Here is a 15,776-nt window from a genome sequence, read left to right on the forward strand (position 1 = left end):
CAGAGGACAAGCACACTACCAACCAAGCTACTGCCATACCACTTTAGGAGCAGGATACATTGTTTATTATTCATTTTATGAACCCCCATCAGTTGTCACAAAATTGACAGCTATCACGATATTTGACAGAATTGTATATTTTTTAACTTCAATGCCATGGCGAAATCAAAGCAAAAAATAAGTTTATGGATTTTGTATAATCCCTGCATGCACAGCTTTTTGACTTTTAAGATGGCACAAGCCACTAATGTGGGCTGTAGACTGCAGCAGAAAATCTGGGTTATTGGAGCTCTATACTTAAAATTTAAGCATTGAGTTTTTGGCCTAAAAGATAAAAGGGATGGTCTGAATTATTAGTTACCACAGGAGAGAACTTCAAAGAGGGCTGAATATGCACAGTATACATTAAAGATTAGGTCAGAGTCAGGGGCCTTTGTCTGACTGCGTTAAAGGCTGCTCAGTCGCATACAGACGTAGGATTGATACATTTATGGCCATGACACATTTCAGTATGTGGTGATGCGTAGTTATTTCTTCTCTTAAGTCAAATTCAGTTGGAGCCACAAGAGGGCAGTCACACACAATAGCAGGGAAAACACCATTTCAAAAGTACTAAGTAATGCAACAGGAATTCATATACACAAGGCAAATTATAAAATGAGTCTGACATATGTAGTTCATGTTTGTCAATTGATAGTTTAAGTCTGTGATACAGCTAAACATGGATGTGGGCAAAAAGATACATGTTAATTAAAATGTTAAATTAAACAACAGATGTCAAACACTATGTATTCATATGTAAAAAAAAAAAAAAAAAAAGCAATGCAAAATGCAAAACATGCATCTTTTTCCAAGTTAAGTTGTATTTTATATTGTGGATTCAAAAATGATCTTGGGAAATAATTAAAAGTAAACTTGATTATCCACAACACCCCTCTGTTTTCTTGAAACAATCAGACAGAAGCCAGTCCAAATGTGTCATGGCCACTCCACCACACAACCAACAAGTACAACACTCTCTTAAGTGCTAAATGTGCCCAGACATCCCAACTTCCTAAACAACATTATTTTCACGCATGGACAGTTACATTTTAAATTAATATTCACACAAAGTCAAGAATGAGCAATCATTTTAGTTATTTCTAAACGGTGGGTAGTCTTGCAACCTGCACATGAGGCCAAAGCACGTCTGTGTTTGTGAAGTTTAAAGCCTGGTCTTGTGTTTGTCCTTGCACATGGCTGTTAATGTAAGAGAGCGGATATAAGCCACTCCTGAAAACACAAAGACCGGCAGATGTTCAAACACTTTTAGCTAAATTAAGTTAATGTGGCTTAACATTACAACAAGAATAAAATGGATAGGTATACTAACTATGTAATGTCACATGAAATGTTTTATTGCTGCAGAGTTGTGTCAAATTAAATCTGTTTTAGCATCTGTGGAGTAACGTCTACAAAGCGGCTTACAGAGGGATTCAGAATGTCGACCTTTGGTGTTAAACTAAACACATAATAAATAGATACACATTAGTTGGGCAGCCCATGTGTTAACCAGACCTCCAGGAGTGGGGCAAGACAAACGTAAGACATTATAGTTGGTATGCAGAAAAAGAGCTTGTTTTGAAAGTGACAAAGTCAAGTGGGGCATGAGTAGCATAAACCGTGACGTAAGTGTTATGACGGTCAGGTGAAGCTGGAACAGCTGTAGCTCAGAGATGCCATTGAGGCTTGGGACTGGGTGGAGCTGCTAATGTGAGACTGAATAAAGGTGCACTTGTTTCAGAGCACCAGAAAGTCTGAGAGTGGATGCTGTGTGCCGTCAAATGTGTTTCAGCAATACAATAAGAGCTTGTTGACAAATCGAGAGCAATATATAGCCCACTTACACGCACACTGCAGAGTGTGTGTAAGTAACAGGGTGTTTCTAGGTAAAAGAGGTGGGTTCTACAATAAACAGGAAATAGGAAATGGGCTCACTAAAAACAGCAAAGCAAAAGATCACTGAAAAATAATGCACACAATGCCAGTCTTATTTAAGGGAGAGAAAAACTAAGAAAAAAAGTTACTACTTTTAGCCTGTAATTGGAGGAAAGGTTGACATATTATACAGTAGGGTATGGTAGAAATATGGTGAGTCACTGTTCAAAGTTAAGGTACACTTTATTGCCCCCTAGAGACATTTGTCCCCTGCATTTGACCCATTCTTCAGTACTTCAGTAGAACAATCTACCAGGAGCAGGGGACCCATCTCCAGATCATGAACTAGGCTTGGTTTGTTTTATGAAACTAAGTTTTGTGTTCTGATTAAGTTTGTTTGCTGTGATCTAATTAAGTTTAAGTTTGGACTTTTGCTCAGAGTGAGGGTGTTCCCTTTTCCCCTCTTCTGGGTGGTTTTCTTTTTAAAACAAGGCTCTTTTGTTAAATGAATGCTTAAAATGTTAAAATGTCAAGTATAATATTAAACTATACGAACTAAAAAAGTATACACACAACTTGTCATTTATGAAATAAATGTTTGTTTCTGTAAATGTGTTCATATTGTATTGTATGTGTTTATTCTATATTTTTTACTCCCCCACTTTGTTAGATTCTGTGTACTGAATGAATTACAAACAACATAATAAAAAAAATTTCCTAGATGCATAAGAGATTCCACTGCGCCTCCTCTAGTGTCAGTTTGGTGTCGTTTTGTGAGTAGGTGGGAGGGGCTATGCAGATGATGCCAGGGGAGCTCTTTTAGTGACGGGTGCAGGGTCCCCACCTCACAGTGGACTGTTGTCACTCTGCCGGAGCTCACATTTGGACAATACAGCAGAACCAGCAAGGACACAGCAACCTGACTTTGTATGGCACTCATCCACAATTTTTTTTTACATTTTGGATTAATTTAATTTTTTTTTTCATTATTTCCAGATGTCTAAAGTATCTGGAGTGCATTTTTTCAAATTGTCTCTCTCTTTATAGAGGTGATATAAGAAGACATTTTTTTTAGATTACCACAACATGAATTCTGCAGGGGTATATAGTCCTGTAGTTCTCATTACTGTGTTTTTGGCACTGGCTGAGACCAAATTCTACAGACCACCTCAGTATTATCCCTATAAAGGTCCCAGTGCACACTATGAAGCAGAGAACCCCACCAGCCGACACAAGTAAGTTTGTTTTGTATTTAGATCTGTTTATTACTGTTGGAATTACTTAATTTAATACTTGCCTATTGGATTTCCTCTTTTCAAGGAACCACTGTGCATATGTTGTTGAAAAGATGATGTCATTCACTGTCCAGGACGGAGTAGCGCCTTATGTGAAAGCAGAGTACAATAAATGTTCCTGGGGACAAAAATGCCCAACTTTGCAGTAAGTCACAGTGTATATTGTATGTTTTAATTCCACACAGAACCTAAAACACATTGATTTGTTTTGTCTTTCAGATATCGTTTGATGTATAAACCCATTTTTAAAGTGGCACATAAAACTGTGACAGAGTTGGAGTGGCGTTGCTGCCCAGGGTACACTGGTTATGCCTGCATGGAGGGAGCTTATCATCACTCTATGCCACCATTTAAAGGTCCCCCAGTGATGAAGGGGCCCCCAATGAAGGGTCCGCCAATGATAAAAGGGCCCCCAATGAAGGGTCCACCAATGATGAAGGGGTCCCCATTGATGAAGGGTCCACCAATGATGAATGGACCACCAATGAAGGGTCCACCAATGATGAAGGGTCCGCCAGTGAGCAGGCCACCATTTAAAGGACCACAATGGGTTCAACCTAATGGACCTTCAACCACAAGATTTAACACCCCCGCAGTGCATAATTTTGACCCTCCAACATCCTCCTCCTACCAAGACACCTCCTTTGAGCCTCATCCAGCTGAGACAGAATCACTGCCTGAACACCAAGTCCCCCTCCAGCACCCAGACTCTCTCCACCAGGAGCATGGGCCAGTCCCTGTGCTCCACGGCCCAGAGGAACATCTGCCAGAGGAGGCTGCGGCACCTGAAAGTGAACATACTGAAGGTAAGCGTGTGCAAATGGTTACTGTTTGTAACTAAATGTAATTAACATCCTGATTTGTGACTCTTACTCTCTGCAGGTCAAGCTCTTTACAATGAGATGGAAGAAAGGCTACTACAAATGGAGGAAGAAGTTCAGCGTTTGAACCATGGTCTAGAGACGCTGCGAGGTACAGTGAACGCACTAGAGGGCAACCTGCGAGCCTCTCTCAGAGAGGACGCCAACAGAATGCTCTCCACCCTGCTCTCTGCTGCCCCGGCCCCTGTTCAGGCCTCAGCTGCTGCCTCTGGATCAATCTCTGTGGGCTTTGGAGAGATTCCAGGAGACACTCATGCAGATGGTATCGATGGAGGACAAACCATTCCAGAACTAACAGAACTAAAAGAAAAAGTAGATGGTCTGAAATCTGAGCTGCAGGTCAAGATAACAGAGCTCAATGAGCTGAAAGCAGCAGTGACTGGACATGACAATGCACTAAAGAAGCTATCAAACCAAGCCAGAACAGCCTCTGGCTCCCTTGTCATTTCTGAGGACAACAAAGCTCTAGAAACCATGATGGATGCCAAGCTCAGTGCAGCACGAACAGAGATCCTGGGAGGGTTTGAGAAACGTGTGGAAACAGCAGAAAGCCGCTGTGTGGAGAAGGCCGGAGACGTGCATCGTCAGTGCAAGAAAGAGCAAGGATTAACACAGGAGCACATAGAGGACGCTTTAGCAGAAAGTACTACAGATTTTAAAACAGAGATGATTCAGCTTCAGCTGCAAATAAATGACCTCAAAGCAACTAACAGCTGTTGTAGCCAAATGGCAGGTCTAGTTCAAAGAGTAGAGTTGCTGGAAGCATCAATGACAGGACTAAACCAGTCACAGGGGCATCTGCGAGTAGAGATGAGTGGGCATAAGGACCACATAGAAGGCATTTTAGAAGGGCGTCTGGCATACTTAGAGGAGAAACTCAATGTTACAGGACATACACAGAGTAATGACACTGAAAGGAGAAGCGATGTGTTTGAGATGGCTGAAATGCGACTTGCTTTAGAGGACAGAATGGAGGTTAAGCTGAGGGCTTTGGAGGGCCGTCTTCTAACTGCAGTGGAGGAGCTGAGTAATGCTACTGCCCCTGCTCTGCTAGAGGGCCATGCTATCCCCACATTGGAGACAGAGCTGGAGTCTCTGCAGAGTCGGTTGGAAGTGGATGTAGACAGAGTTCAGAAACAGATAAACAATCTGGAGATGCTCTGCTCCTCTTCCTGTTCTTCCCCCAAAACCCCCTCCCCCATCCAAGCAGACTCAGCCAGTGTGAATGAACCAAATTTTAGTGGGACAGTGGACGCTCACGTTGACCGTTTAAACAAACTCAATGTTACATTGCAGATCATACTCAAGAACCTCCTAGAGCAACAAGAACAAGAATCTCCGATTCATGGGGAGCTCACAGTTCTAAAGTTCAACATGTTTTCTGTTAACCACACGGTTAGGGGGCTCCAGGAATCCCTTGGGACAGTGGTGGAGCAGGTGGACCAGGCCAACAGCTCATGGCACGAGCGAGAGGCGCGACTGGCTCATCAGATGAAGGGCGTGGTGCAGCTAGTCAGCCGTCAGGCCTCTATGCTCGGCTCAGGAGAACGCAGACTCACCCGCCTCAAGGCAGAGCTGTTGGACATGAAGAGGAGACTGGCTGATGAGGTGAGGGGCTGCCGTAGCACGGCTCTCGGCGTCCAAAGAGAGGTGACAGAGGTGGGCGGGCGTGTGGCGAGCATGGAGAACCAGTGCAAAGGGTTAACTTTCGTGGCAGAAGACCTAGAGAGGATAAGGGAGGAGCTGGATAAACAGTCCACAGGACTCCTCCTCCAGGTGAACGGGACACTGTCCAGCCACACGCAGCAGCTGTCTGAGCTCAAAGACGAACTCAGAAACTGCACAATTAAAATAGAGCCAACACAACAAAGTCTAGAGTCAGAGGAGGCTCCACGAGGGGACACCTTCACATTAAATTAACTACAAACATTTCCACTAAAGCTCACTTGACTTGACTTAAAAAAAACACAAAGGTTTTGAACCTGCACTGAAGCAAACATGCTAAAAGTTTGTGTCTTGAAGATTTCTATCATTGACAGATAGAAACTACAAAGGCAGCTAATTCCACTGACATTTTGCATAGAATAGAATAGTTTCTTCATGCCCCAGTGACTGAGGAAATGACAAAACACATGATTTTACTGTTCAATGAGTTTTCTTTGAGATTGTTTACATGTTACTGTTTTATAATTCCCTGTCAAATCAAACTCAAAGTGTCTATTTCTTTACAGGAATATTGCGTAACATAATGGTTTTGTTATTTATATGGATATTATTTTTCAAAAATAAATTCACTGAAAACACTGCATTTGTTTTTATTCTCTTAAATGTGTTGCTGATACCTGGCCACCAGATGGCAGTAGAGCATTAAGAGACGACAATAATTATGTTTATAGCATCATATCCTCTTTGGAAAATGAAAGCTAATCATCATTGTGTTTCTGTTTCCATTAAAGATATTACATTTTGAGAGATGAGTATTTCGAACAAAACAAGTGATTTATTTTGTCTTGGCTTTTGTCTTGTTCACAATCGCAATGGCTGAAGCATTAATGCAGTGTTTGAAAAAGTGGCTCAGATGACAAAAACTATTTTAGGGGAAGTACAGTAAAAAAAATTATGCAATACAGGTCATTCAGGACTAAATAAACAACTGGATTACTGGAGGTAAAAGCACTACAGCGTTAGGCAATAGAGTTTACTTTAAATGGCATCCTTATATATTATATATTAAGTTATTTGCTCAATACTGGAACAAAAATTCTAAATATTTCCTCTGCCTAAGCAAGTGGTCTTCTGTTCGCACACAGCAAAAGGCATGGAATTTGATTAACTTATGTATGGACTGATGTGTCCCGATGAATTACTGTAAAATCCTCATTGTCAGAACTTCTAAAAATAACAAGGCTTTACGAAGTTAAATACATATCAGATAAATATACAGAGATTTAGAATTCATATTGCATAAGCATTCACAGACAGTAGACAAAGACGGGATATTTCGTTTTCTGCAGGGGTCAAAATGTTGTGGAAATGTCTGTTGCCTTTGTAATTTGCTGATTGCGACCATTCAAAATGTGATTTCACTCAAGATAGCTTCATTGTTCAGCATAAACTACTTTGATTGCTCATACTGTAATTGTTGCTTGTTTCCTTCTAGTGCCATATTCAATAATGCTTTGCTATTATGAGACCCAACAGAAACACTTTGGGCTAAACAGTAACATAGGGAGAGAACCCTGTAGTGCAGTACTTTTCTTCTTACGAGCTTAATTTAGTAGTATTTTCCCTCATAATTGTCTAACTCACAGTTATTTTTGCTTGATTTCTCTTGCCTGGGTACTTGTGGCCAGCAGCAGAGAATTTGTTCAGCAATTCTGAGCCGGAGGTTGTTTTAGATCAATTATCAATGTGGTTTACAACAAACAAAATACAATCTAATGATCTATGTATGTGAAAGCTTCTTTTGATGTACCAGAGGAAAAAGCATAATATGCCTTCTTTAAAGCAGCTTTCCCCCTCTGTCAGTGGAGGTGTAGTGTTGCTTAAAGCAAATTCCATGGGTTTATTATACTGTAAGGTGGCACAACGCTTCAGGTGCTTTCAGTCCATCACCAATGAGGCATAAATGCATAAATGTCAAATGCCATTTTGTGTTTAGTAATACTAAGTGACTTTATGAATGTAGATATTATGTAGACACTTATTATTCTGTATAACCAGTTCCTTTTTTGTGCATGACAATTAGAGAAAATTTACAACAACAACAGAACATTAAAACATGGACCAGCTCACAGAATCCAGACAACAAAGCTAATTCTAAGAAGGATACTGACAACTATTTAATAGGGATGCACTGATCCGGCTCTTTCTGTTCTGATACCAATTTCAATACTATGGCTTTAACGATCTGCTGTTACCCTATATCAACCGATATCAGCGTAGACACTGAAAACAGCATTTATTTGCTTAAGACAAAAATAAAAGAAGACATAACTGATTCAAATGTGTTATGTAGCTATTATTTATCTCTCAAAAAACTACAGAACATTATGAGACTTCCTAGGCCAATTACAACCACAAAATCATTCTCATTATAGTTATACAGATTAACATCCCAGTTTAAGAAGAAATTAAGGCAAAATTGTAAACCTTTACTATAACCTGCCACAAACCTGGAATGTTTACGCTTTTTGGTCATAAAATTAGTCAATCAAATAATAAATATATTATATATAATAAAAATGCAGACTCTTATTAACAGTCCTCTAATGTTGGTCTTAATCCAACAATAGAAACTTTATTATGATGACTCTCAATAGCTTTCATTATCCTAAAGTCACTTTCTCCAAAAGATAAGGATAATTTAAATTACAATTACAGAGGGAGTTTTGTATTGGACAGCAGAAGTAAAGAAATGAGGTGTGGTACTTTATATCATAAGTCAAAGCTGTTCGTATTAAACTCTGATCCGTCCTTTTATTTCTCCTCTCTCACTCTCTCCGTCCATCCTCTGAGCTGCATCTCTCTCGCTTCACTCTACAGGACTCAATGGGGCTCAGAGCATCTCCACAATGAAGATTAAGTAGTCTGACTGCCCACATGTCTGAAAGCGAGAATAAGAGTATCTTAAGTTTGAGATGAACTGTCCAATAAAAACGGATCGTCCCATCTACAGCTGCTCTCTGTCCACATGAGTTTAACTGAGGCCACAGCTTCCACCAGCAGAAGGTAAGCAGCAACACTAGGTCTCCTCTGTGTTTCTATAGGACAATCACCACCAAGAGTTTTATTGATAAGGCAGCATGTTTGGTCTTCATGTTAGGTTTGTCATTTTCAATACATTGTTATTTATTGTGTGACGTATAATTCATTTCAATTCATTCAATTTGTGAGGATTACCAATATTAAAATGGTGCTGACACTAAAAGGCACATTGAACATTAAGATTAGTGATGGGCTTAGAGACTCATCTTATATTTTCTTTTGTTCAGAGTCCCCCTGTGCTTTTAAAACTGCATCTGAAATACGGGCTTAGAGCTTTTCATGTGACACATTCAAGGACAAGTATTGTAAGCTGCGCTGACACATCTATCTGTGCCACTGTATGATAGCTGTTCTAATCCTCAAACATACAATATGTAATGACAGTGACTGATTTTCAGTTTGTACTTCTTATTATTGTAAAATACATATTAATTCCATATTAAATCCAAAAACAGCTTTCAGTATTAAATGTATAATTTCAGGCACATCAAATCCCCTATTTCTTCTTGTCCTTTCATCTTAGAGTGGTTATGTAATATGTTTCTGCAATGGGAAGCACAATAATGGCATGATTTACCAGGGTGGCAGAATTGTATTCTTCCTTTTATTTATATATTTTGCATTACTTGTAGTTGTTGCCCTTGCCAAAGGAAATTGCAGAAAACATAACACAAGAAGTATCTGAGAGAAAAGTAAGATTAGTAACATACAATCATTTATTATCTTTTGAATCAAAGCAAACAGCATCAATGCTAACATATTGATGAAAGGGAATTTTACAACCAAATTGCTGAGCTCACATTAAGATGACCTGATGCATATTTGGATTACATAAGAGATGTCAGTGTGTGACCTATTCACAAATAAAATGTTGCCTGGAGCCTTTTGTCACAGCTCACACTGTAAATAGCACAGCAGTCTCTGTCAGTCATATTCAGCAACCATTTCTAATGCAAATATGTGGTTTAGGGGAACTCAGGATGTCTCATGTAAATTAATATGATGTTCATGACAAACTTAATCTAGTTTGATATTCACGTGTTATTCCCATTTTAGAAAATACTTTGAGAATTTAGATCCTAAAGCAATAATTCTATTCAGGTACATCTTACTGTAACAATCTCTGCTGGTTACCTTAATGACTATAATGTTTGAAAAATGTATGAATTGGCATTGCATACAATTGACTCCGAGCTGCACAATACAAAAAATACTACTGAAATGTGTAGTAGTAATTCTAAGGTCTTCTATAGGATAAAGATAACATTTATGTCTTACAAAATCTGAAATAAGTAATTTAAAATATGTAAAGTCTTGTTTCAGTCATGTATATATTTGTAATCCCAATTTTGATCCTGATTGAAATATTAATTTCTTTGAACAGTGACAAAATTATTGCATAAAAAACATAAAATACAATAGTGTACATAGTTACTGTAGATCATAGTTTTAAAATATTGTGCAGCCCTTGAACACATCACATTTAGTCACAGTGCCCACAGCGCAGTGCCCATGTCTCAGGCTCAAAGACGCCCAATTAATCATCAAAACAGAAAGTTATTCCGCAGCCCAGACAAATGATAACTGTTATGCCAAAGCTGCAATGGGCCTAAAATACTCTCAGACTGAACAAATTCTCAATGAGATCAACTCTGGCTGCTCATTTACTGCACCCCTACGCAACCACAGAGCTAAAGGATTGTCTAGTTAGAGAGCCATCAAGAGGAACAGTGCTTTAAATATGGCGTTGTGTTTCTAATTGCAAACTGTGAATGCAAAGCTATACTAAGCTAAGAATGATGAAAAAAATCAATTATATGCTCATTGCTCACAGAAATGTCATATAATTCTTTTCTTGCCTAGATTATGATCTCAACCATAATTCATGTACTCTATTTATTATTATTAAATGTAACTAAAGCCATCTGTTGCTTTTGAAGGTTCACACAGGACTGGAATTGTTTGAATTCACCGGTCACTAACTCAGATTAAATTGGGTGGAGAAAAGTGCATTACTGCATTACACTGCATTAATGCACTGTATTACACAGGTTAGAAACAATAGATATAATAGTAGATAGCCCTAAGTTTTATATGCTTACCTTTTAAACATCTTCACTGAAACCAGCAGTGCAACTGGATCTGCTTACAAATATGCAGTGTGAATTCAAAGAGCACATAAAACTGGTCTCACACCCACTGGACATTTCGTCACTCTCTGGTGACTTGCATAGTAATGACACTCCATCCTGACTGGCCAAGTTGAGGACAGTATTGCCTCTGCATAAACTCTCTGGTGCCAAAGTTTTATAACAGTTGTTTTCCTTTGTCATTGAAATGCTTTATTGCTGACGTCATCTAACAGACTACATCAACCCTCTTCTTTTTTTTTTTTTTAGCTCTGTTTAGTCCACAATGCATTTGATGCATTGACATAGTGTTTTTTTTTTTTTTACTCTCTATCCCCCATTTTGCAACTCAGTCACAAATCCCAAACGTCATGCAGATTTTTATTCATTTGTACTTTCCATCCGTCATTGTAATCTTGAAAGGATTTGTTCAACCATTAATCATATTTTATTCAATCAATCTGTCTAGTCAGAAAGTTTCCCTCATAGACTTTGATTCTATTAATCATGGTGAAATCATAGTTGTGCCACAAAATTATCAAGTTAACCCGCTGTGCAAATAAACGTTGAAATGTCTTTTTAGGGTCATTTTTGTACATCCAATTTTGGTCCACTGAAGGTGCAGACTGTGACGCCAGATGACATCTTTTTTTCCAACGTCTTCTGGACATCCAGTATTGATGTTCCCAAGACCTGAGGGCTAATTCTAGTCCAAATGAGATTGCTGTTGATGTCTTTTCTACGTTAATAATAATAATAATAATCAGTTTTACAGAGCATTATTCATTCATTCCACACTCCGCACTCGGTGGTGGAAACTACTACTGTAGCCACAGCTGCCCTAGGGCAGACTGATGGAAGCAAGGCTGCCAATCTAAGCCAACGGCCCCTCCGACCACCACCATCACTCCATCATACTAAGCAATATCGGTAAAGTGCCTTGCCTAAGAAAACAACATCAGCTTTTGAGACTGGCGCCCCACTGTGGTACCTGATTTTACCAGATTCTCTCATCCAAGTTCTGACCAGACCCGGCCTTGCTTAGCTTCTGAGATCTGACGGGATCAGGGATCTGACGGTGGCTGAGTGGCTAGCACTCATACCTCACAGCAAGAAGGGTCAAGGTTCGATCCCCGGGTCGTCCGGGCCTTTCTGTGTGGAGTTTGCAAGTTTCTCCCTGCGTCTGAATAGGTTTCCTCCGGGCGCTCCGGTTTCACCCATCAACCCAAAACATGCTACATAGATCTCCAAGAACAGTTGATAGTTAAGGTCAGTTAAATACAATCAATCAATGAATCTGTCCAGGGACTAAAGCACCCTGCTACTGGTGCTGTAGCATCAGTATCTACTGATGCTACAGTTGTAGCATGAGTAGCACTGATGCCACAAACTGGTACAATGCATCTCTCCTGCTAAGGTTAATTTAAAAATTGTGTGCTGTCTCAAATAAATAAATAAAAAATAAATACATTTAAACTCATTTTAGACTGTTTTTTATAGGCGTACTGTTCCTAGGCTCTGTGCATAACTGTGATGCCATTTCAGATGGTGGCATAATGTTACAGATCATTTTGTCTTAGCAGCAGGGAAATGAAAATGTATACAAAAGTGTAAAGCATTTCCAGTTCAATCTGCTACTGAGCGATACGAAGTTACAGGAAAATGGCAGGGTACAGTTACAGTTAACACAGGGTAGACTTTGGGAATGGCTGTGTTACTGTATATAACCAATATACAGTAACACATTAATGCTTGTAGTGCTAATAGACTTAACTATAACCTCTTGGTAACATGCTGGTGGAGTAAACTTACACATTTCGTCTCATTCAGATGGGGAACACTTCTGACACCTCCACTCTATTTGTGTCCTCCATCTCCAAAGAGCATGACATCCTCATGGGAGCCGTCTACACTGTGTTCTGTAAGTCAAACAAAATCATACATGAACAAATATTTAAAGGAACTGTATGCAAGATTTGATTTAAAATTTAAAATTTTATAAATAACTTAACTCTATCCCAAGATACAAGGTAAAAATGTTCATACCAAAGCTTTTACTGGTAAGAATTGTAATTAATTACAAAAACATTAGACATGATGGACAAGGAGTTGATATAATTAGGTGTTTTGGTTCTCAATATACAGTAATTATTCAATCAGAAAGTAGAATGCTTTGATCTGAATGGTATTTATCTAAAACCCAGCATCTGCAGCCAATCATTAACCAGTCCATATACTGAGAATGAGAAAAAAATGGTATATGTCCTGTGTCCTTGTATGTAGGTTAAGTCTGTGATTGTGATATAGTTTTAAAAAAATATTAAATATTAATAAAGGTCTATAGCATTGTATTATTGAAGCTCTCCTCTTTCTTCTTTCAGGTGTCTTGTCTTTAACAGGAAATGGCATCCTGCTTCTTGTCGCGTATCAGAAACGATCAACCTTGAAGCCGGCAGAATACTTCATCATTAACCTCTCCATAAGCGACCTTGGAATGACACTGTCTTTATTCCCACTGGCCATTCCTTCCTCTTTTTCACATAGGTCTTTAATACAATTAATTCTATTCTGTTACCTGCCTCACTTTTTATGACTTGATACAATGTGTCTTTGCAGATGGCTGTTTGGAGAGATCATCTGTCAGCTTTACGCCGCCTGCGGAGTACTATTTGGCTTGTGCAGCTTAACCAACCTCACAGCACTCTCTTTAGTTTGCTGTATTAAAGTGTGCTATCCTAACTATGGTGGGTGAAAAGTCCCTTTCCGATAAGGTCAATTTAATTTGGCCTGGCATTTGTATCATGCTACAAAAGAGAAAACTTAATGTGATAATGACATAATTGATGATATAGGCTATCTAAGGCTACTTATTATACAACTAATACTACTTATGCTATATGTAACATTTTGGATTTTTCTCCTTCATAAGATAATATTTTGGTTTATATTGTTTGGTAAGGGATAGACTGTTCTGCTTTCACTCCTCACCTCTTATTCCTTTTCATATTAAGAGGTTTTAGCCTCTGTAGAGCCCACAAGTAGTGTCATTGTTTAAGTAGCTTTAGAGGTAGCAATTAGCCACAATCTCTGCCACCCCTCGCAACTGAGGTGGAAATCGGCTGCATATCTTATCTGCATGTTTACTCTCAATAATCCAAATTTCGTACCATCCCCATAAACTTTACAATATTCCACCTAAATTGTTGTATGGCCCAGTTTTGTTCTGTATTCTACTGAGGCTATAGCTAAAATGTATGGGAAATGCAGATTCTCTTTTTTATATATACAAACAGCAAAAGTGCCACTGACAGCTTAATCAATGTCAACTTACATCTCTAGGCAACAAATTCTCCTCGTCTCACGCCTGCCTCCTGGTGGCTGCAGTGTGGTGTTATGCCTTCATTTTCGCCTTGGGGCCTTTGGCACAGTGGGGGCACTACAGCCCTGAGCCTTATGGCACTGCCTGCTGCATAGACTGGCACGCACCCAACCATGAACCCTCCTCTCTGTCTTATATTCTCTGCCTTTTCATCTTTTGCTACGCTCTGCCCTGCTCCATCATCTTTGTCTCGTACACATTTATTCTGCTGACGGTGCGAGGCTCGCGTCAGGCCGTACTACAGCATGTATCACCACAGACCAAGACTGCCAACGCTCACGCCCTCATTATCAAGGTCAGAACAGACGGTTAAGAGGCAAGACTAGATATGTAACAATATTATATTTCTCTTAACAATGCAATATTATCTATATGGTACAATGTAGTGAGGCTCATGGTATAGCAGAAAATGCTACTCTGTAAGAGTGCTCCAGTAAGCCTTGTGTGTTATTGTTACCATTATATTTCAAATTATTAAGACAAATGGAATTGAAAAAAAAAATGGAATCGTACCCACAATCTTGCCTATTCTTTGTTACTGTGCTAATTTTGCAAAATTATACATTGTTACATTCTTAGACATGCAAAAAGATTAAATATCATCTGTGTGAAATACATTTATATCTTTTTTTTCAGCTGTCTGTAGCTGTCTGCATTGGTTTTCTTGTCGCATGGACCCCCTATGCTGCTGTGGCCATGTGGGCTGCTTTTGGAGATGCACTGTTGGTTCCTCCCATTGCCTTTGCCGTGGCTGCTCTATTCGCCAAGTCCTCCACCATCTACAACCCACTGGTGTACCTACTCTGCAAACCCAACTTTCGGCAGTGTTTATGCAAGGACTCTACCACGCTACGGCAGAGGATTTCAGGAGGGAGCCCACAATCTGATCTGAAAGGCTATTTGGGCTGCAACTTACCACGTAATATGGACACCAGTCTGCCCAAACACTTGTCAAATGGACAGCAAAAATACGGGGCATGCCTCTGTAGCTCCGATGGGGAAATGGTAGATCATGTGGCCCCACCCAAAAGAACTGCCTGCATCCTCACAGGACCCTCCTGTACAGAGGTGACATTGAACCAGGATTCTGCAGAAATATCCCAGGGTGACTCTCTATAACAACAAGATAAGAAGAATCGTTTACAATATTAGGAGTTGTGTTTAAGTCTGTGCAATCACTACAAAAGCAATGCTGCTAAAGACAGATGGCATGCAACCTTCTATTAACATATAATGTGTAATTTAGAGAGTTTTGATACTAGCTTTAGGAATTTGCCAAGATCTGATACAAAAGCAGAGGTTAAAAGTATATTTTTGTTTCCTTAAAACATAACTTTTTTTAAAGAGCAATATGCTGTGTGAATGTAATATATTATTCACGTAACTAACGAACAGCAGTGTAGACAAC

General features: G+C 39.4%; 2 protein-coding genes across 2 annotated transcripts; both read left to right on the forward strand.

Annotated features, from left to right (window-relative positions):
* Window positions 1-3,001: 3,001 nt before the first annotated feature.
* Window positions 3,002-6,194, forward strand: emilin3a (elastin microfibril interfacer 3a). The gene is made up of 4 exons (XM_020929989.1): window positions 3,002-3,152; window positions 3,238-3,357; window positions 3,432-4,018; window positions 4,095-6,194. The coding sequence occupies exons 1-4, from the start codon at window positions 3,004-3,006 to the stop codon at window positions 6,011-6,013; spliced, it is 2,775 nt and encodes a 924-aa protein (XP_020785648.1). The 5' UTR covers window positions 3,002-3,003; the 3' UTR covers window positions 6,014-6,194.
* Window positions 6,195-12,819: 6,625 nt separating this feature from the next.
* Window positions 12,820-15,487, forward strand: LOC110164471 (opsin-5-like). Its single transcript, XM_055165925.1, has 5 exons — window positions 12,820-12,910; window positions 13,350-13,533; window positions 13,606-13,733; window positions 14,329-14,663; window positions 15,005-15,487. The coding sequence occupies exons 1-5, from the start codon at window positions 12,820-12,822 to the stop codon at window positions 15,485-15,487; spliced, it is 1,221 nt and encodes a 406-aa protein (XP_055021900.1).
* The last annotated feature ends 289 nt before the right edge of the window (window positions 15,488-15,776 follow it).

Source organism: Boleophthalmus pectinirostris, unplaced genomic scaffold (assembly GCF_026225935.1).
Source record: "Boleophthalmus pectinirostris isolate CB_2022bp ecotype Guang Dong unplaced genomic scaffold, ASM2622593v1 HiC_scaffold_8, whole genome shotgun sequence".
NCBI classification, from domain to species: Eukaryota; Metazoa; Chordata; class Actinopteri; order Gobiiformes; family Gobiidae; genus Boleophthalmus; species Boleophthalmus pectinirostris.